This window comes from Adiantum capillus-veneris, chromosome 10, assembly GCF_014529385.1.
Source record: "Adiantum capillus-veneris isolate H3 chromosome 10, ASM1452938v2, whole genome shotgun sequence".
NCBI lineage: Eukaryota > Viridiplantae > Streptophyta > Polypodiopsida > Polypodiales > Pteridaceae > Adiantum > Adiantum capillus-veneris.
The window spans coordinates 146602233-146624403 of NC_140940.1; the positions used below are offsets into that span (position 1 = coordinate 146602233).

Sequence of the window (22171 nt, forward strand, 5' to 3'; positions counted from 1 at the left end):
TCCCACGAGCTTGCTCAGAAGACCCCTTTAAAGGTTTGCTCCCACCAAACTGCAGCAAGGCACCCGAAAGCTTTCAAAGCCTCAAAGGCATCAAAGAACTCCGAGTGGAAGAGATAAAGCAACCAAAGGCTTTGATATCAACAATTCTTGTCCGAAGAATTTCAAAAAGCTTCATCAAGATTCTCCAAAGCACTCAAAGAAAATCTTCAAAGCATCACCAAGCATCCAAAGGAGCATTACTTCATTGTGAAGAGGGGCTTCACCGACAGTGAAGAGGAGCTTCACATTGAAGGGAAAATCCAAAGTACAAATTGAAATCTTGCAGTCAAGCACAACTTCTTGCAATGTATGTAATTGTATTTGTCTACATGGATAACATTATGTGCTTTTGTAATGGGATAGACATTGGCACTGGAGAGTCTCCAAATTGCTAAAATCTCTCCATGTGTGAAGACTTTGTGACAAATTGTATAAGAAATTCCGCATGCTTGGGCTCTCGGAGTATGACCAAGATGGAAGAGAGCATTAATTTTTGCATAAACCTTTTCATAGGATATTTTAGCATATTGTTGCATGTCATTATGACGCATGGAATAAAGCCTCATTGCACAACAAAAAAGGGGACAGAAGCACTCGTTCGAGGGGAGGATACAAAGTCAGACCATGAAGCAGTTGAAAACAACAGTAGAAGCAACAAAGGCAAGAGACCTGACAGAGGATCAACTCACATAGTAGAAGACAAAAAGGATGAAGACGAGAGCAACGTTGTCTTTTGTGAAGACCCATTTTAAAGATGCACTCTCTACTTGTAGAGGACGACTTTTTCCTGTGTATACATCTTTCTCATGGATTACGGTGTGCCATTGGTCAGATACGAACATCTTACATCTTCCACCGGCTTGAGATTGAGACTAGTAGATTCAGAGGGATACCAACAGCCAGTAGGATATGCCGCCTATGCCATACAGAGCTGGAGACGAAGATGCATTATATATGTCAGTGCACAGTGTACTACGAGATACAGGGTCGCTTCCATTGTCTATTCAGGGACGGCTTCTGACCCCTGTCTAGAGTCATGAGCTATCAAGACCAAAGATGCCTTGGATTGTATCTACTTGACACAGACAACTTACTACGGAGATCTGAAGAGAGACAATCCCAAAGACAGATTATCGATTTCTTCACACCAAACACTAGAGTGACAGAGGAGCAACCACCACGGCAAAGCTCAGCTCATACTCACACTCACGGTACTCTCATTGATCAAGCATTGCAACTAGTAAGGTCGAGATGCCTGAGACTAATGAGAGGAGCGTCACAGCACTGACAAAGACTAAAGCTGAGGATTCGAGCCATACTATCTCGACATCCTGAGTACAAATGAGGATAGACTCATGACCCATTATATCACTCTCTTGTACTAGGCACCCGCACTCCTAGTTTCATTTTAGCATCTTTGTTTTGTACCCATACATGGTATCAAATTCACCAATTTGTAGCAGTTTGGTCTCATAGGTCATTTTGGCCTTTTGAAGACTGCACATTATTTCATTTCATTTCATTCATATTCTCTCTCTCTCTCTCTCTCTCTCTCTCTCTCTCTCTCTCTCTCTCTCTAATTGTGTGTGAGAGAGAATCACAAAAATAAAATTGTTCTATTGCATCGTCAAAATAAAGGTGGAAAAGCTCCGCTGTACCCAAGCTCATAGATGTTTTCTCGGTCCTCGTCTTCAAGTCCCCCTGCTACATGTGATTTCAATATAAAATGTTTCGTCTTAATCGGAACATACGGCTCACATCTCTCTGCTCTTTTGCTAGCATGTTCTATTTCTAGTCAACACATGTCAATATTTGAGTTTTGAGTGGCTAAATCTCTGTATCGTTTTTCCCCATTGCACGGCATCAATTTATCTTTAAGAGTAACATCTTTCAAAGCACAATCTGATCATCCTTCCCATGCGTTCTGCATTGCTTACTTCCAAGCTCCCAAGCTTTTATTTCATTGGTTACCGTTTTTACCCCAAAGCTAGAAAGTCCCGCTTGTACACCAAGTTTCCACATGTTGGTTCATCAAGCATACATCTTATCCGCCATGTGTACGAAAAGTCTTGCTTGAACTCGTGAGAAAATCGCCCAATACTGGTACGGCTAGTCAGAACGCAGTAAGGCCCCATGACCGTGTTGAAACAATCCCCGGATCATGCCTGACAAAGAGATGGTCATTATAATTCTATATCACTCATCATTGGGGGTTCTGCTTCAGATTGTAATTATTGAAAACCTCAGGGGTTTTTCATTTGCCTTCAGCCTTGTAATAATATGAAAATTGTACCAAGCACTGTTTTCTCACAAAGAGGGGGAGGGGGAGGGGGAGGGGGAGAGGGAGAAGGAGAACACCGATCATTTAGGCAAAACCCTATTTCTAGCAAAAATAAAGGCACGAATATCCATTGAAAATAATTTTTCCTCGTTTTGGACTTCGCACCACCTTGCTAGCAAGAAGTAAAACAGTACAGCAACTGTTGAATGTGTACTGAGCACTATGCTTTTATTGCAAATTTTTGACCAGTGCGAGGGTGCAACCTGCAATCTCAAGCTCCATGTAGTGGAATACTGCTACCATGGAAGGAAATTCGTCATACTCGACAGTGTTGCCTGTTATGAGCTTGCCCAATCTTTTGGCAAGTAACAGGCAACACCTGTGGCCATGGAAGAGATTACATCCTTCTTTTGGCCAGCTTTCTTCATGGATGTGTAGAAACTGTAGTGGGTTGAAACCTTATAATCTCTCTCTCACTCGTTCTCTCTCCAGCACCTGAAAAGGTAAGTCAAAATAGCAAGCTGTACTTGATGTTGCAAACTTCGTCAACAAGATGCTGGCCACTCATTACTGTAGAGCAAAAATGCGAGGTAGCTGGATCGACTCCTTCGACACTGTCAACCTCAGAATGTTAGTGGCAGCTTGATTCCTCGAAGAAGAAACCTTAAGATAGCTCCAGCCCTGAGGTGAAAGGCCAATTAGCACAGTACAACTCTTCCTGTTCCTAGCCCAACTTTGACTCATGCTCCTCAATCTCCAAAGGCCAACTGCTAAAAAAGCTTCTTTTCTCATTAACTGCAATTTCACTTGAGGAAACTTGATGATAAGAGTAGATTGGCTTTGTTTAAGGTTGACCTGTGGCATGGGACCATTGAGCTGATGTCAGATCGCAGCAAAACCTTATACAACGAGCAAAGCACCAGTCCCTCTAGCACGTGTAAGACCAGTCAAACGATAAAGCAGCTGCATAGTCTCTGCTACTTATGTCTGTTCATCAACGAGCTACTTTTTCAAAGGATGTCCCGCCATCATCAACCAAGTTTTTCTTCCTCCTCTTAACAGATTTTCCACTACCAAGTAACTGGTCGCTACTTTCCGAATACTGAGATGCTGTCCGGGCCCGTAGCTCATCAAGACTTTCACTTTCCTTGGCTTTCTCTATCACCTGCATAATGCCAAGCTATTGCTTAGACTATACGGACCCTATGGTTGCATTCATTCAACAAATGGAACAGGTTAAACATGTACCAGATGACGCCCGTATAAATGGGTGCTTGTGAGTGCATTGTAAGCATTCATTGCTTCTTGCTTGGTCAGAAATTCCAAAAACGCAAAACCTCTGTGATTCCCATCAAATTTTTTTGGCAGTCGCAAACTCTTGATCTGTCACAAACCATTCCCTTAATTCATACAGGTTCAGTGCGTTCAACTGTCTGAACTATGCGTTCAACTGTCTGAACTACGAATGCATTACTGACAAATCAACAAACTTTCAAAAAGGAAGAAATTAAAATGGTTTTGGATTCTTTTCAGCTAACCTGACCGAATGGACTAAAAAGCTGTTGAAGATCCTTCTTTGTTGCTTCAAACGCAACATTTCGAACAATCAGCTTGGTAGAACTCTCATTGTTATCAGCTGGCTTGTTATTCACTGCTGTCACTTCTTTCATGTGACTTAACTGCAAGACAAGTGCATGACCCTCCAAAACTGTCCCCTGCATTCACCCCAATTCCACATTAAGCATCGCACAGTATCTAATTGAATCTTGAGAGTTATGTGCTAGCTGCAAGTGCTCAACTTTGACATAACAGAAAAGTACATACCTGCAACTGTTTGCAGGCAAGGTTAGCCGTCTCTGGTGAATCAAATTCCACAAATCCATAACCCATAGACAACAGCTTTCCACCCTTTTCTTTGTCACCCTTCTTCCCCCTTTTCATTTTGATCTTGAAACACAGGCAAAAAATTTGAAAGGAAAATTGATGAATCTGTGAATTTAGTGTAAATATTGCAGGATCCTGAAAAATGTTCTTACAGTAACACTGCGAACAGATCCTTCTTTCAGCTTCTCTTGTAAGTGCTTTTTCAACAATGTTTCGGAAGTCGAAAAATTAAGATTCTTGATGAACACCGATCTCGACTGAAAGAAAGAAAGTTTCCATGCATTAGGCTTGGCAGGCATGAAACATCGAAGTCTTGGACCTGATCTCAGTAGATGCTGCACCTCATTCGAATCATAATCTGTTTTGGAATTTGTTGAGACTGTTAGCTGCTGCTCCAAAACTGCTCGCTTCACTTCCTTGGATCCAATTGCTGGGGGCAACTCTCTCCCTACTCCATTACCTTCTTTCTTGAAGGTACCAAGTAATATGTTTTCTGGGGCCCATTCCAAATATAAAGGAACATGCCTGAAAGATAAAACCAGTTTATCACTTTTGAAGTACATGAAATGATCTGCACAACAATGGGACACTTTTGGAACACTCTACTTAGAAGTAAACTTACTTAAAACGCTTGTAAGCCAAACCCTTCATTGCTGCTCGTGCTTCAGAAGCTTCAAGGTATACAACCTATAATAAGAAAAGTTATAGAGCAGGGACAATCATAGAAAATAAATGCCTCAACACAATCTTGGGAAGCAAAATTATATTTTTACAAGACCGGCAAAGATCTGAACGTACAGCCTACTAATACACTTGCATCAAACAAACAGTCAAAAGACAACTCATTTACCAAAAAAAGAAAGGTTCGAGATACATAATTTGAACTCAAGTTGTTTCAAAAAAACCAAAGAAAACTTAAAAACAAATAGAACAAAAAGAAACTAGAAATAAATGAACTTTGCACCAGGCACAAACCAAGAGAGAAAAAAATTCAGTTCCTTAAGGAACCTCGAACCAAAAAAGAGAATCTAAAACAAGAAGACCTGCAAGCATTACACACCAACTTTAAACATTATCCTCAAAACTTGACAATGTACCACCTGAATTTCCTTGCTTGCCCATACAGGAATTAAAGATCATCACCATTATCATTCATGGCTTGAATGATAACTATGCCCTTCCTACTGTTAGAGTGTGCAGTCTCGCTACCACATGAGAGTCGCCAAACAAACTGGTCAAAGAATGTTCATACATAACAGAGTTGGTGGGATCGATTAGCCAGATCTCTATGCCCCCCAACACCCCGCCGGCCCCCCAAAACACCCAAAAAGAAACCCATCCAATGGCTCCTCTTGCGCCCTTCTCATATGCGACCTCGACGTGAATGCCTTTTGGTGGTTTCATAGACTTTGTATTGTGATCCGGCTTGACTGTTTTCTTCACTGGAATGAAGTGAGCTTGCTTGCTAAATCTGTCAATAACAATCCAGATACCATCACGCCCACTCTGTGTCTTTGGGAGATCAAAAATGAAATCCATAGCAATACTTTCCAAGGGGGCGGGTGAGAATGGGCAAAGGCTGTAACAATCCCTGTGCTTTATGCCTGTCAAACTTAATCTTTTGGCATACCAAGCAACTGCATACACACCCGTCCACATCCTTCTTGAGTCTTGGCCAAAAGAAGTAACGCTCCACACCTTTCAAGGTGGTGTCGATGCCGCGGTGACACGTAAAAGGTGGACAATGACACTATTTCAATTTCCCTCAACGGCTCTGTAACGCACAACATCGTTTTCTTCATCAAGTAGTCATCACGTATGGAATATCCCGCTACTACCTCCCCATTCTGTATCGAGTGAATATATCCGAAAAATCGGGATCTGTGGCGTACTGATCAACCATGTCCTTGAAGCTTCTATGATGAATTGCGAAAATAGCCAAGGCTAACGGCTTCCGAAACAAAGCATCTGCCATCAAGTTCTTCTGTCCCTGAACATGGACAATCTGGAAGTGAACCTGTGACAAGATGTTAGCCCACCGCATCTGCTTTTCCGAAAGCTGCTTCTGTGACAAGAAGTAGCGTAAACTCTAATGATCAGTGACGATCATTAAATCGGCTCCGAGTAAGTAATGTCGCCATTGAGTAAGAGCATGGATTACTGCCAAGAGCTCTTTCTCATAGATCTGTGCTGTCAATTCTGGCCTTGAAAACAATCGGCTTTCATAGGCAACCACATGGCCTTCTTGCATTAAGACCGCTCCAAGACTACGACCGCAAGCATCACAATATACTTCGAATGACTTTTGCAAATGCGGCAAAGTCAATATTGGTCTAGTGGTCAATTTCTCTTTCAGTGTTTCAAAGGCAGTCACCTCTATTGGTCCCCACGAGAAAGGGACTCCTTTTTGTGTCAGAATGTGCAAAAAAGAAGCTACCTCTGCAAACTTTCGAATGAACCGCTGGTAGTAAGAACACAAGCCCAAGAAGCTTCTAGCTTCATGAACATTCTTCAAATCAGGCCAATCACGTATAGTCTCAATCTTGGCCGGGACCATCTGCACTCCTGCTGCTGAGACGGTGTGCCCCAAGAAGTGTATCTCCAGCAAGAAAAATTCACTCTCTTTGGCATTGATAACTAGCTTGTGATCTCATAATGCCTCAAAGACTTGTCGCAGATGGTGTCGATGTTCTGATTCATCCTTGGAGAAGACTATAATGTCATCAAAGAAAGTGCCGACAAATGATCTATACTCTCTGGAAATCCTACCCATCATTTTGTTGAAAGTTGTTGGAGCATTGGTAAGGCCAAAAGGCATCACCAAAAATTAATACAAACCGAAGCTCGTCCGAAAGGCTGTCTTGTAGACATCTCCAACGCGATTTGAATTTGATGATATCCGCTTTTCAAATCAATCCTGTTGAAACAAGAGAATCCCTGAAGTCGGTCAAGAGTATCATCGATCCTAGGAATCGAAAATCTGCTCTTGATGGTGATTTTATTGAGAGCTCTGTAATCAATGCACATTCTCCAAGATCCGTCTTTCTTTAATATCAACAACACCGGAGAGCGGTAGGATGAAGTACTCGGCTAGATAAGACCCTTTTCCAGGAGGTCTTTCACTTGGTTCATGATCTCTTCATTTTGGGCTCGGCTAACATAGTAAGGTAGCCGGTTCGGTGGTGTGCTTCCAGGTATCAGATCAATCGTGTGATCCTCACGTCGAGATGGGGGCAACTCGCCTGGCAGGCCCTCAGAGAAGCAATCGGCATGAGTGTGGAGAAAATCTTGGCGTTCTTTATCAAGTCTGTGTTCATCATTTAACTCTTTCAAGTAGATCGAGTGAACAAAGAGACCGAATTTCATTAATTTAGGAATGGCTGAAGCCGATACAATATGGACGAACTCGCCCTTCAATTTTACATCAAGTACAATTTTTCGGCCCTTTTCATTCGTCAACGTTGTTTTCTTTGCCCGATAATCAACCATGGCGTTGTTCTTATGGTACCAAGGGACGTCACAACCTTCCAAGGGCATTATGTAAAAGTTCTCGTGCCCCAAATACCCCTGACAATGCAACCGAAGTTTGCCAATGACAGCTGTAATGGCTATGTCCCGCCCGGATGACGCTAGAACAGCCTCTGCTGGTGATCCCATCCTATCAGGTGTAATCTCGAGCCGTGCCGCCAATTCGGGTGAAATGAAGTTGGCCTTGGCTCCTCCATCAAAGAAAATTAGGGCTTCTTGATCTTTCACTTTGCCCTAAGCTTGGCAAAGTTATGTACTTTCATCAATCAGGCTTGGGTCAGTACCCATGCAATCTAGTACCAGTCCTGCTTTCTTCTTGCCTTTTCTGCCACGTTCCTCTGCTCCTCTCGAACTCTCCGTCATGTCTTCACTTTGTTCTTGCTGTACCTATTTGGGGCACTTTGCGGAGATGTGCCCATGTTCTCCGCAACCAAAACACTCCTCTTCTTTGATGTAATTGGCCCTCTCTCGAAGAGTGAGCCAGGGTTGTGTATCCTTTTCTTTTCTTGGGAACTCTCTCTCTTTCTACTTTCGCAATTAGAGGTCTGTTGGGTTCTCTGAGTCAAGATCTCATCAATGGGGTATGTCCAATTTCCCAAATGTATCGCGAAACCCCGTTTCGCGTGACCCATTAATTCTTGAATAAAATTTGACTTTTGTTCCAGGCAATAGTCTCGGATCTCTGTAGGGAGTCAGCAGCAACACCGCTCAATCTATTCCTTAAGAAAAGAGTTCCAAAATCTTTCGTACTAAGCGTCCAAAGAATCTCCCTTGGTCATCCAAAGATGATTCCAAGCGGTTCTTATATCTCGTTCGTACTCTCGAGTCAACCAAGAAGAAATAAAGAGCCTTTTGAATTTCAACCACTTAACTGGAGCTTCCTTTCTCAGAAGAAGAGTGCACCACCACGTTCGAGCATTTCCTTTGAAGAAAGATGTAGCCCTCCTTATCTTAGAGTGCTCTGAGTAGTGCCCTCTAGAGAAGGCTATGTCAAATTGCTAAATGAAGGCCAAAGCCCTCGGAGCATCTCGGAACCCAGAAAAGGATTCAAATTTAATTGATTGTCCACCTTTAAATTCTTTTACTTTCTTGCTTTTGTCTTCAAGGAAGTCATATTGCTTGGCTCTATAAAAATGCTTCTTCTTTGCATAAAACATATGGTCGTCGGAGTCCGAACTGTCAAAGGATGGCTCCTCCATAGAACTGTCAGAAATTGGACGAAATATGGGTTTCTTTGCCTTTTTCTTGCCCTTTCCGAAGCTTTGCTTTTTGCTTCGCTTTTTGTCTTTTCTATCCTCCTCGCTCGAGTCAGGAGAGCTAGAAGAACTGTCAAAAGAAGAGGAAGAATTGGGTAGTGTCACAAACTGCTGACGTGTCAAAGCCCTACAGAAGGGAGCCAACTTGCAGATGCCAGCTGAGGGGCCTAAACCCTAAGAAGAACAAGTAACAGAAGAAGAAGTCCTACCAACTTATGGGGACCCCGTCCGATGCGGCCCCAAGTGACATAAAGGAAATAAAGCAAGACTCACACACACACACACACACACACACACACACACACACACAAGAACTTGCGAAGCAGACTGATGACGTGGCAGATTTCCAAAAATCACGCTGGCTGATGACGTGGCAGAACTGTACGGATTTCAGATTTTCACGCTGGCGCTGCTAACGTGGCAGGATTGTACGGATTTCCGTAAATTGCGATGGCAGCTTTTGGCATTGCTTTTGGGACCAGAAGCTTTTGAGTTAACAAAATTACCATCAAGAACAGATTTCCGATTCCTAGGATCGATGATATACTCGACAGGTTACAGGGAACCTCGTGCTTTAGCAGAATTGACTTGAAGAGTGGATATCATCAGATCCGAATCACGCCGGGAGACGTCTACGACACAGCCTTTCGGACGACTTTTGGGTTATTTGAGTTTTTGGTGATGTCTTTTGGCTTAACCAATGCTCTTGTGACATTTAACCGGATGATGGACAGGATTTTTCGAGAGTACAGGCTATTTGTTGGCACTTTCTTTGATGATAAATCATTGTTTCTCCAAGGATGAGGCAGAACACAGAGATCATCTGCTTCGAAGACTTTTGAATCACTTTGTCGCAGCAGCAGGAGTGCAAGTGGATTCGGCCAAGATAGAGACTATACGTGATTGGCCCGATTTGAAGAATGTGTTCGTACTACAGGCGGTTCATACGAAAGTTTGCAAAGGTTGCTTCCCCTTTGCATATCTTGATACAGAAAGGAGTCCTTTTCTCGTGGGGATCCACAGAGGTGACTGCCTTTCAGACATTGAAAGAGAAATTGACTACAGGACCAGATTTGACTTTGCCGGACTTGCAGAAGTCATTTGAAGTATATTGTGATGCTTGTGGTCGTAGTCTGGATGCGGTCTTGATGCAAGAAGGCCATGTCATTGCTTACGAGAGCCGATTGTTCTCTAGGCCGAAGATGACAGTTTGGTGATTATCCATGCTCTTACTCAGTGGCGGCATTACCTACTCGAAGCGGATTTTACTGCCTTTACAGACCATCAGAGTTTGCGCTACTTCTTGTCATAGAAGCAGCTTTCGGAAAAGCAGATGCGGTGGGCGAACATCTTGTCACAGTTTCACTTCCAGACTATCCATGTGCAGGGACAGAAGAATGTAGTGGCAAATGCTTTGTCTCGGAAGCCGTTGGTTCTGGCTTTTTCCGCGATACATCATAGGAGCTTCGAGGATAGGGTCGACCAGTATGCCACAGATACAGATTTTGGAGATATTTTCACACGCATACAAGATGGGGAGACAGTAGCTGGATACTCCCTTCGGGAAGGCTACTTGATGAGAAAGACTATGTTGTGCCTTACACAGCCGTTGAGGGAAAAGGTTATAACTGAATGCCACTGTCCACCTTTTACGGGTCACCGCGGCATTGCTACCACCATGAAGGGGATAGAGAGATACTTCTTTTGGCCGAGACTCAAAAAGGATGTGGAAGAGTTTGTGCGCAGTATGCCAGAAGGTCAAGTTTGACAGGCATAAGGCACAAGGATTGTTACAGTCTTTACCCATACCCACCCATCCCTGGGAAAGTATGGCAATGGATTTCATTTTTTATCTCCCGAGAACAGAGAATGATCATGATGATTTTCCGATTACATGGCACGTCTAAGACGATTGTCTCAGACAGAGACCCCAGATTTATGAGTTTGTTTTGGAAGGCAATTTGGGAGAACATTGGCACGCGGTTGCAGTTCTCGTCATCGTTCCACTTGCAGACTGACGAGCAATCTGAGATTGCCAATTCAATGGTTTTAGATTTATTGAAGCCTTGTATCTCCAATCAAAAGACTCAATGAGAAAAGAACTTACCTTTGGTGGAATTTGCCTAAATAACAAGATACACTTTTCGACAGGGAAGACGCCATTTGAGATTGTTGAAAGTGCTGCGAAGGTTCCATCCTTCCTGAGCACGAAAGATTAGATATTTGAAGCGGATGAATATTCGCGAGATTTGGATACGGCTTTTGCCAAGGTTCACGAGACTTTGCAGAAGTCTCAAGAACGACAGAAAAAGGCAGCGGATCGCCATCGTCGCGACTTGAAACTGAAGGAGGATGATTGGGTGCTCTTACGTTTTGAGAAGGCACGCCTACAAAAGAAAAAGGGAAAGGAGAGGCTTTTTCCAAAGCTTAGTATGCGATACTACGAACCTTTCCATATCACTCAAAAGATAAATGATGTCTCCTCTCGATTGAACCTGCCAGATACTTGGAGGATTCACAATGCATTCCATGTGAGTCCCTTGAAACCTTTTAAGGGTGAAGTGCCTGATGATGGGGAGCCTGATGAGCAACCTGAAGTGGAAGAAAACGAGGAGATCCTTGTTCCTGAACAGATTTTGACACATAAGGATACGAAGACTAAAGGTAAAGTTCGAAGGCGGTTCTTGGTTAAGTTCAAGAACTATCCTGCACTTGAAGCGAAGTGGATGGAGGAGGAGGACCTAGCAGATACTCCTCGGATCGTGAAACTTTACCTCGATGTTTTGGTTTAGCATAGTCTACTCCAAACGGAACCCAGAAATTCAGCTTGGCCGAGGATCTGGTGCAGTGGGATGCACAAGAGGAGAGTTACTCCGCTCCTTTGTCAACAGATGCCTTGATTTTGATACTAAAGTCACTGATCTCTCTTTGAGCTTCAGGGATACTGAGAGCTGACAGTATTCTACTGGATGACTTTATGAAATGGAATTCCTGATAATGATACTGATTTGTTCTCGACTTCTCTTAAGTGCAGGAACTGACAGACGAAATGACTGCAGCATTTTGGTCTGATTGATCTCGAATAGACATGGTTGCAATAGGGGTTAGTCAATCGGACATCGATGAGGTCCCGATTGGACCTAGATGTGATTGCTAGCTACATTGCCGATAAATCATGGTCTAAGATCCGGATGAATGTTGAATGTCATGTGATGTCCTGTAATGTCTAGTGATGTCCTGTGATGTCGTGTGATGTGACTGTCGATTTGGTACATGTGCTAGATGTGTGTCCCTAGTACGTAGGTACTAACAGTCAGTGTCTTCTAAGACGGTTTATGGCTTTTATCGGTTTTGCACGCGTAATCGCGGTCGGTTACAATGCTTTCAAGAGGGGGGTATGTCACAAAGTGATGACGTGGCTACCGACAGCAAAAACCCTAATTTTTGCCAGAAACCCTAAAATTCTTGCAAACCCTAATTTCCGGAAATCACGGAGGTTTTTTTCTTTTTTTTAATTAAATTTTTGAGCGACACAAATCCCAGCTTTTGGCTTTTTGCTACGAAAAGGATTGGATGAGAGAGAGAGAGAGAGAGAGAGAGAGAGAGAGAGAGAGAGAGAGAGAGAGAGAATCTGCTTTTGCTTTCAAGCTTTTGGGGCTCTGCTTTTGGGCATCCCTTGTAATCTTTATATACACGGTTTAGGGCTCAATCTGCAGAGCATCTGGACGCAGAGTCTGAGAGTGAAACCCTAACCGCTCTTGTACTTTGACATTGATTAATACATAAAGAAATACCGAAAGGGGCGCCAATCTTTGGGGGCCAATATCTCTAGGCACGGAACTCTGCCGGGCCAGTGTAAGTCTATTGTGATCTGTGAATTGTTTTGAAGTGGTTATTTGGTGTTGTTGCGATTGATTCTTGACTTGGAGTGTCCAAGTCTGTTACATGTACCTTCCGGTGTCCTTCTTTAGATATGTTCCCTTGGAGACCCAATGCGAGCGATACACCATTGGACTACCATCACCATTGCAAGAATATTGTCTATCCAAGCAAGTCTCTACCATGCAAGAAATTATGGACCATGCCGCGGTTGCTACAAACTGATGAAGGGAAAGCTAGAGTTTACCACAGAAGAATCTCCGGCCACTAACCACAACTCTCGGCAACAACGAACAAATTCTCGAGAGTCTCGTGAAAATCAACCGCAAAGGCCTCGTTTGACACCTCAACAACAACACACCGTACTACAAGAAGGCCAATGCTTTGGATACTTCCAAACAGGGCATAATCATTCTAATTGTCCCAAACGCACTGATAGACCAGAGGAGTCGACGCCCGCACCAACAGTCGACAAAACCCTAGCGCCATCTCCTGCTAAGAGAGCTAGACCCGCTATTGGACTAGTTCCTGATATTTATGGCGTACGCCTTGAGAGTACAAATGAATTGTGTCCAGCATGTGTCAAAGTCAATGGCTTCAAAGCACTTATTTTCTTTGATCCCAGAGCTACAGAGAACTTCATCCATCCAGAATCTTTAATGCAGATGCACTTTGATTATGATGCATAGGGTGGAGAAATTGAAGCTGAGCTAGCCACAGGGCAAACTCAGAAAGTAGTGCCGCTCATTGGTGCTCTTCCAGTGACTATTCAAGGTTATCATGGAAAAGCTGATTTCCACATCATGAAGTTGGGCAATTGCGACGTTCTCTTGGGCGTACCTTGGCACGACAAGAATGATGCAACTCTCCAGGTTCGGAACCAAACCATCACTCTGATGCAGAAGGACAAGCCAGTCGTCCTCAAAGTTCGGTTGTCCGAACAAAACCTCCAATGAACTCTCTCTATTTGTTTTTCTTTATAGCTAGAAAGTATTGTTTGAAAATTTGTTGAAATTTGTTTAAAATGGAAAGTATCTGTTTTGAACTTGTTTTGGTGCCGATTTGAGATGTTTGACTCTGGTTTTAATACTGGTTTCAATGATTGGTGATTTTGCATATGTAAGCATTTGTGTTGCATTGAGATGTGCCAATTACTGAATATTCCTAATTGGATGAGATTGCCTGGGTATGTAATTTTACTGCATCAAGACACCCGTGGAAGATCAATACGGTCTGGGTGTGATGGCTAATTTTACTACACCGGAATATCAAGAGTTCCGATCTAGACGAAAGAAGAAGCCAACTCCTTGAACAAAAGAGCCGAAAGGAAAAGCTAACTCCTTGATCAAAAGAGCCGAAAGGAGAAGCTAACTCCTTAACAAAAAGAGCAAAGTGATTGTCCCTCGAAATGACCCTCGGAAATTTTTTAGCTAACTTGAGTTGATTTGCAAATATGTTGTAATCGCGGACGATTACTCACTCTCTTTCAAGAAGGGGAGATGTCACAAACTGTTGACGTGTCAAAGCCCTAAATTGGGAGCCAACTTGCAGATGCCGGCCGAGGGGCCTAAACCCTAAGAAGAACAAGTAACAGAAGAAGAAGTCCTACCAACTTATGGGGACCCCATCCGATGGGGCCCCAAGTGACAAAGGAAATAAAGCAAGACACACACACACACAAGAACTTGCGAAGCAGGCTGATGACGTGGCAAATTTCCGAAAATCACGCTGGATGATGACGTGGCAAAATTGTACAGATTTCCGCTTTTCACGCTGGCGATGCTAACGTGGGAGGACTCTACGGATTTCCGTAAATTGCGTTGGCAGCTTTTGGCATTGCTTTTGGGACCACAAGCTTTTGAGTTTGAAGGCTTTTAAACTGCTTTTCATAGGCCAAGGGCCTTAAATATGTGCTAAGGACTCATTCTCTGGCATGCTTCCCGGAGAAGGTGCAGAGTCTAGAGTATTGGCTTGTACTGTGTTGATGCGAAATAAAGAAATACCGAAAGGGGCGCCAAGGTTTGGGGCCAATACTCTCTGGGGTGGAATTCCGCCACTCCGTGTCGCGTGTCATCTCTCTCTTTCAATTCAGTTGTTATTGAAGTGCTAAAAGTTTGTTCAGTCTGTTCTTTTCTATTGGCACGTGGTGCCCGTCTTGTGACGGGTACGGGTAGTCCTTCAAATCGTACACACGCTTTTGCTTTCTTGCAGATGCAAAAGAAGATTGACAGCCCAAATGACAATGGTAGTCAGTCCCCTTCTTGCGCTTTTTCACTTGCTTTTTGGATTGATTGTTCGAGTCCAAAAGCCGACAAATCTGTGTCTGAACCACCTCCTGTAAATCTTGCTTTGTAAACATCCTCGGAGAAGGTGGTTTCTTAATTGCCGGTTTGATAGGTGGTTCTGTGGCTTTCTGCCACTGGGTGTGCACTTTTGCGATGGATTGCTGAGACAAAATTTTGCAAACTGAGGATCCTTCACAAATTTAATCATCTGCTTTGTGCACTCGTCAACCTGCTGTCGACGTTCCATCTCTTGAAGTTCATACTGAGTAGGCCGATGTGGCCCGTACGCTTCCTCTGTTAAGTCATCAAAATCTTCTTCGTGATCTCCTCCCACATTAGCAGAAGAAGTCGATTCATTCTTGTTAGAATCCATAAGTGTCGCGAGAAAAGCATCAGATTTTCCGGTAGAAAAAAAATCGACCACGCTCTAATACCACTATAACAAACTTGGACACCCCAAGTCTAGATTCTACCGCAACACAGCAAAGATTCACTTTAACACAATTCACAAAAGATGACACGGCCCGGCATAGTTCCGTGCCAAGAGGTATTGGCCCCCAAAGACTGGCGCCCCTTTCAATATTTCTTTTTATATTAATTTGTGTGCAAAGTACAAGGGAGTCTGCGAGATCTCACACTCTGCATTCAGATGCTCTTGAGTAATGAGGCCCAACAGACTAATTTATAGTTACAAGGGATGCCCAAAAAGCAAAGCCCCAAAATCTCAAACTCAAAAGCTTCTCAAAATTAAAGCATCATGCCCAAAGCTGGCCAGCCTAATTTGCGGAAATCGTACGGACTACCACGTCATCAGCCCAACGCGTTTTACGAAAATTGTACGGACTGCCACGTCACGTCAACCTGTCGGCGCATTTTTCGGGCTGCTGCCATCTCAGCAGAGTGTGTGTGTGTGTGTGTGTATCCGAGAGCCTGCTATGTCACCAGTTTGTGACAAAGCATCAGCATTTAGCCATTGTATCAGCATTTGTGCAAGTAATTAAAGCAAGTACTTTTGGCAACAGAGGGTGGTTGGGACCGACGTGCAGTGTCGTCTCTCTTTTCTACGTAATCGTTTATAGTCGGCCGTCTTATAGGGTTCAATGCCACACACGAGTGCCTCTCGTCCAAATTGTCCCATGCGTGGTAGCGAACTAACCTAAAGTCAGCCGCAAGGATATACTTATTCATCCAATTATGGATTCAGGTCATCCAAGTCCATTTCTTGAATGGTTGGTTCTTAGGCTTCTTGTTTACCAAGAAGCCAATCCACGTGGATGAAACCGAGCGGTATTTGTCAAAAGCCTTCGCTTGTTGTCCCCCACAGAATGCACGTACGAGCGGGATGTTAAACTCGTGATGGAGAGTCGCCATCCCCACGAAGGTCGACCTTGCTCCCTTCTCGACTAACATTCACATCCCAGTGGCGACAAGATGCTGCAAACAATGGAGGACACGATGATCATGGGCCCCCTTAATCTCCGCGCCATAACAAATCACTACATATGTGTTAAGAGGTACACCACCGTTGCTTCGCCATTTTGTACGGCTAGTGATTGTCTTGGGGTTGGCCACCCATCGCACAGCATGTAGATTGCATGGACGGACACTTTTAGCATGTGTCCGGTCGGTCATTTTCTGAGCCTGGCTGGGTGCACACATTTTTAGCCATTTTTGGGCTTTTATGTTTTTTGCACCAGTTACACATTTTGCCCTACCTCAACCTAAGATTCTATAAATAGAATGCTTAGGGTCTTGTAGTCATCCAAATTGTGTACTGAGAGCATCATTTGCAGAGCACTTGTGTTCTCTCTCTCTCTCTCTCTCTCTCTCTCTCTCTCTCTCTCTCTCTCTCTCTCTCTCTCTCTCTCTCTCTCTCTCTCTCTCTCTCTCTCTCTCTCTCTCTCTCTCTCTCTCTCTCTCTCTCTCTCTCTCTCTCTCTCTCTCTCTCTCTCTCTCTCTCTCCAGCGTTTTCGGCGCACGTGGCTCACACTCTTTCGCTGCTCACTCACATGGTATCAGTGGCCAAGACACAGAGAATCTTCATCGACCCCTCCTCTTGAGGCTAGCGCTTGTATTTTTGGACCCTTCTGTCGCGGAAAACTGCAACTTCAGCCTAGCGTTTTTTGAATGTGCTAGCGTTTTTGGTGTAGCCTGGCATTTTTGCACTTGCGGCCAAATCTGCTATCAATTTCCCTAGCGCTTCCCTCCTGCAACAGAATCGCACCGAACATCAGCTAGCATTTTTGCAACACCTAGCGTTTTTGGACAAATCTGCAATTTGCATATCTTGTTGCGTTTTTTCAGTGCTTTGCTGACATTTTTGTTGACTTGCGACGTTTTCCACAAAACGCTGATCTTGTGCACCTAAGGGAGCGGCCAAGGAACACCAGGAGTCTTCTGCACTGCTTGGAACTTGCAGATCTACACATCGGACAGGTATCTACACCCAATCGGCACCATTTTCGGTACTTATTACTTGCTGTTTTTTTCCGAGCCATCTCCATCTAGTTTCGACAAACTGTCTTTAAGGCGTGCGAATAGGCTCTTTCTACCCTTGTCCGCTCGATCCTGAACGATGCGCTGCATGGAGAAGGTAGAGTCTACGATGACGCCAAGGTACTTGTAAGTCTCACCCACTGGAACCATCTCGTCTCCCAATCAAAAGATCCCCCCATGGAACACCGTGACCATGCATTCATCAATTTCAAACTTCATACCCGATGTCTTCGCCAATTCATTTACCTTATCAAGGCTCGTTTGTAGGCTTTCAAGTGAATCAGCAAGCAGAACTAAGTCATCGGCAAAAAAGAGCCCCTTAATTCTCCTGAGGAAGTTAGCTATTTCCAAGCCCCATGTATCCCCGTGTGCGTCTAAAATATCGTTAATGTATATGTTAAAGAGACAAAGGGATGTCGGGCATACTTGGCAGACTCCTCGCAGCATCGGTATCAAATCCGACAACTAATCCATATGTCGGACTTTGACCTATAGAGCGCTTGGAAAAAATCGAAGTGCTCGACCTTGCAGGACCACCGCAGCGAGCTTCAAGAACAGCGCCTCATGCAGCTGTGTCGAATGCCTATGCATTCCTCTCTAGCGCAAAATCCTGCTTGGCCGAGATTGAAGAAGTTCCTCTTTTCCAATACCTTAGTGATCCACCTAATCACGACCGTGGTGAGAATTATATGGCCACCGAGATCAAGGGGATCCCGCGATAGTTATCAATGTTGGTCAAATCGCCCTTCTTAGGGATCGACACAATCACTGCGTCGCTAGTGCCGGCCGGATTATCTGATGTGTCATAAATCTCCTCGATCATGTACAAGTAAGCCTTGCCCATTTCCACTCGTGCTTAAGCGGATCCATTCAAAGCCCCTTGTCTTTCACAAGCAGCTTGAAAAACTCAGGCAGTAACCCACCCCCGCTAGCTGCCTTGTGCCTCTTCAATAGCCGACAAGCATCCCGCACCTCGTACCAATTCAACGGGTCACAAATCTCCGACATACCAAGCCAAACGCTGACGTGTTTCTCATACCATGCAAGCAGATCCTTGCTGGTCCCGTCTACGTCTGCAAAAATCTTCGAGTAGTGACCCTCCCATACTTGCAATCGCTTTACTGGATCCGTCACTAATTCACCATTTGCGTTCAAAGGTTGGTTGACAATAGTTCCTTGTCCCTTCCCAACTATTTTTTTGAGGTGGGTAAAGTACTTCTTCACCCACCTCCATGAAGCGCTCGAAGGATCTTCGGTTGTTTTCCTTCACAGCGGCTTTGATCACTTGCCGACCAGCCCTAGTGTTCGCAATTCTATTCCTCACCCTCTTCCACGCTTTCAATTGATAACTCTTCGAGCCCAAGGTTCTAGTCGACAGCTGTAACAAACTTGGACACCCCAAGTCTGGAATCTGCCGCGGCATGAGAGAGAATGGCTTTAAACACTTCAAATTAAATCACAGTTCAATTGAGTCGACACGGCCTCGCGTAGTTCCGTGCCAAAGAGATTGGATTGGCACCCCTTTCGGTATTTCTTTTTGTATTAATAATTGAGCAAAGTACAATTGCCCTTGGGTCGCCTCTGCTCACCGGCTCGTCAGCACAGTGAGCCAGAGAGGGCCTAGGGGTCTTATTTAAAAGGCCCTTGGCCATGGGAAAGCAATTACATAAAAAGCTTTCAAACTCCAAAGCATGATCTCCCAAAAGCTGGCGCTCAACTTCAGCCAATGCAATTTATGGAAATCCGTACGGCCAACCACGTCAGCAGCCCAACGCATTTTACGAAAATTCGTACGTCAGCCACGTCAGTAGCGTGAATCGCGGAAATTCCGTACAGCAAGTCCGTCAACTGGATTAATTCCTCTAGTGTCCCTTGGGGCCCTGTTGGCAGGGTGCCCATAAATTGGAACAACTTTATCAATAGTCCTTTGTCCGTTAGGCATGCCACGTTTTGTAACATACCCCCCTCTTGAAAGAATGGTAATCACCCTCGATTACGCCTGCAAAACAGACAAAGGCCATAAACCAATTCAATAGACAGACACTGACTCTAAGTACCAACGCACTAGACAACATACATCTAGCACTTGCACAAAGACGACATAGCCAATGCACATTCACATCAGATCAATCACATAAAAATTGATTCCGAATCTAAGACAATGATACCTTGCAACATATTTAGCAATCGATCTAGATCCATCTCGGACCTCACTGATGTCGGATTAGCTAATTCTTATTGCGATCATGTCTATAGATTCTCAAGACCGAAATGTTGCAATCATTTCGTCTTTCATTCCTGCACTCAAATAAATCACATGAGAGAGTACACATCAATCAGTTTCAAGTTCGGGAATTCCCATTTTCAATATTCATAAACTCATACAGCAGAATACTGTTAGCACAAAAGTGTTCCTGAAATCCAAAGGGAAATCAGTGACTCTATTCCATCCAGGTAATTTGTGACAAAAGAGCGGAGTGATTCCCCTCTTGTGCAATCGCGTCTGCACCAGATTCAACCTTGTTGATCCGCAGGATCTTTCGGAGTTGAGGCAACTAATTTAAAAGCCTCAAGGTAAAGTTCCATAATCTGAGGAGTATCTGCTAGGTCCTCCATCCACTTCGCATCCAATGACGGATAGTTCTTAAATTTCACTAAGAACCGTCGAATCACTTTACCTTTCACTTTTCTTTTCTTATGTGCCAAAGAATCTATTCTGGAACAAGTATCTCCTCGCTCTCTTCCACTTCAGATTGCTCATCAGGCTCCCCATCAACTGGCACCTCACCCTTAGAAATTTCAAAAAACTCACATGAAACACATTGTGAATCTTCCACGTACCTGGCAACTTGAGTCTAAAGCATGCTGCATACATCATTTCTCTTTTCTTTATTCCGGAAAGGGCCATAATACCTCATGCTAAGCTTAGAAAAAAGCCATTTCTTTCCTTTTCGTTTCCGTAGGCGTGCCTTCTCAAAACATAAGAGCACCCAATCATCTTCCTTCAACTTCAAGTCACGTCTATGTCGATCTGCTGCCTTCTTGAGACGTGCTTGAGACTTCTCTAGAGCCTCGTGAACCTTGGCAAAAGCAGTGTCCAAGTCCCTCGTATACTGATCAACTTCAAAAATCTTGTCTTTGGTGCTTAGAAAAGGAGGGACCTTCTAAGCGCCTTCAATTACCTCAAATGGCGCCTTCCCCGTCAAAGAGTGGACGGTGTTATTATAGGCAAATTTCACCAAAGGCAAATATTTTTTCCCATTGAGTCTTTTGATCCAAGATAAAAGACTTCAATAAATCCAAAACCACTGAATTGACTATCTCAGATTGCCCATCCAAATAGCCCTCCAAAACAAACTCGTGAATCGGGGATCTCTGTCGGAGACTATGGTCTCAGGCATGCCATGTAACCGAAATATCTGAGCAATGAACAATCTTGCTAGATGATCAGGCTTGACTGTTTTCTTTACTAGAATGAAGTGAGCTTGCTTGCTAAATCTGTCAATGACAGTCCAAATGCCATCGAGCCCACTTTGAGTCTTAGGGGGAGCAAAGATGAAATCCATAGCAATGCTTTCCCAAGGGCGAGCGGGAATGGGTAAAGGTTGTAGTAGTCCCTGTGCCTTATGCCTCATAGGCTATGTAACACACAACAACGTTTTCTGCATCAAATAGCCATCCCGTATGGAATAACCTGAAATCGTCTCCCCATTTTGTATCCAAGTAAAAATGTCTGCAAGGTCAGGATCTGCGGCGTACTGGTCAACCATATCCTCGAAGCTTCTGTGATGAATCGCGGAAATAGCCAGAACCAAGGGCTTCCGAGTAAATAGTGTCGCCACTATGTAAGAGCATGGATCACTGCCAAAAGCTCTCTCATATATCTGTGCTACCAATCTTGGTCGTGAAAACATCCTGCTTTCATAAGCAATCACATGGCCTTCTTGCATCAAAACTGCTCCCAGACTACGACCACAAGCATCACAATAAACTTCAAATGGCTTTTGCAAGTCCGGCAAAGCCAACATTGGTCCGGAGTCAAGTTTTCTTTGAGTGTGAGTGTGTGAAAAGCAGTCACCTCTGACGGTCCCCACGTAAAAGGAACTCCTTTTTGAGTCAGTAAATGCAAAGGTGAAGCTATCTCTCCAAACTTCCGAATGAACCACCAATAATAAGAGCACAAGCCCAAAAAGCTTCGAACTTTGTGACATTGCCAATCGCGGATAGTCTCGATTTTGGCCAGGTCCATTTGTACTCCTTCTGCTGAGACAATGTGTCCAAAGAAATGTATCTCCGCTAAGAAAAACTCACTCTTTTTGGCATTGATAACCAATCTATGCTTGCGCAATGCCTGAAAGATCTGTAGCACATGATGTCTGTGTTCTACTTCATTCTTGGAGAAAACAATAATGTCGTCAAAGAAAGTGCCAACAAAAGATCGATACTCTCGAAAAATCCTATCCATCATTCGATTGAATATTGCTCAAGCATTCGTGAGTCCAAAAGGCATCACCAAATATTCA

The 22171-nt window shown here is 43.9% G+C and overlaps 1 protein-coding gene across 1 annotated transcript in view; it reads right to left on the reverse strand.

Moving 5' to 3' along the window:
• Nucleotides 1-2403: 2403 nt before the first annotated feature.
• LOC147449810 (nucleotide/nucleic acid binding protein) overlaps nt 2404-22171 on the reverse strand; it is a 44759-nt gene continuing 24991 nt past the window's right edge. Inside the window, exons 10-16 of the mRNA XM_086521633.1 lie at nt 4827-4891; nt 4546-4729; nt 4357-4461; nt 4145-4267; nt 3859-4035; nt 3569-3703; nt 2404-3485 (exon numbers count right to left, since the gene is read on the reverse strand). Coding sequence (XP_086377759.1) covers nt 3315-3485; nt 3569-3703; nt 3859-4035; nt 4145-4267; nt 4357-4461; nt 4546-4729; nt 4827-4891 — 960 coding nt within the window. The 3' untranslated portion in view covers nt 2404-3314. The remainder of the gene's footprint in view (nt 3486-3568; nt 3704-3858; nt 4036-4144; nt 4268-4356; nt 4462-4545; nt 4730-4826; nt 4892-22171) is intronic.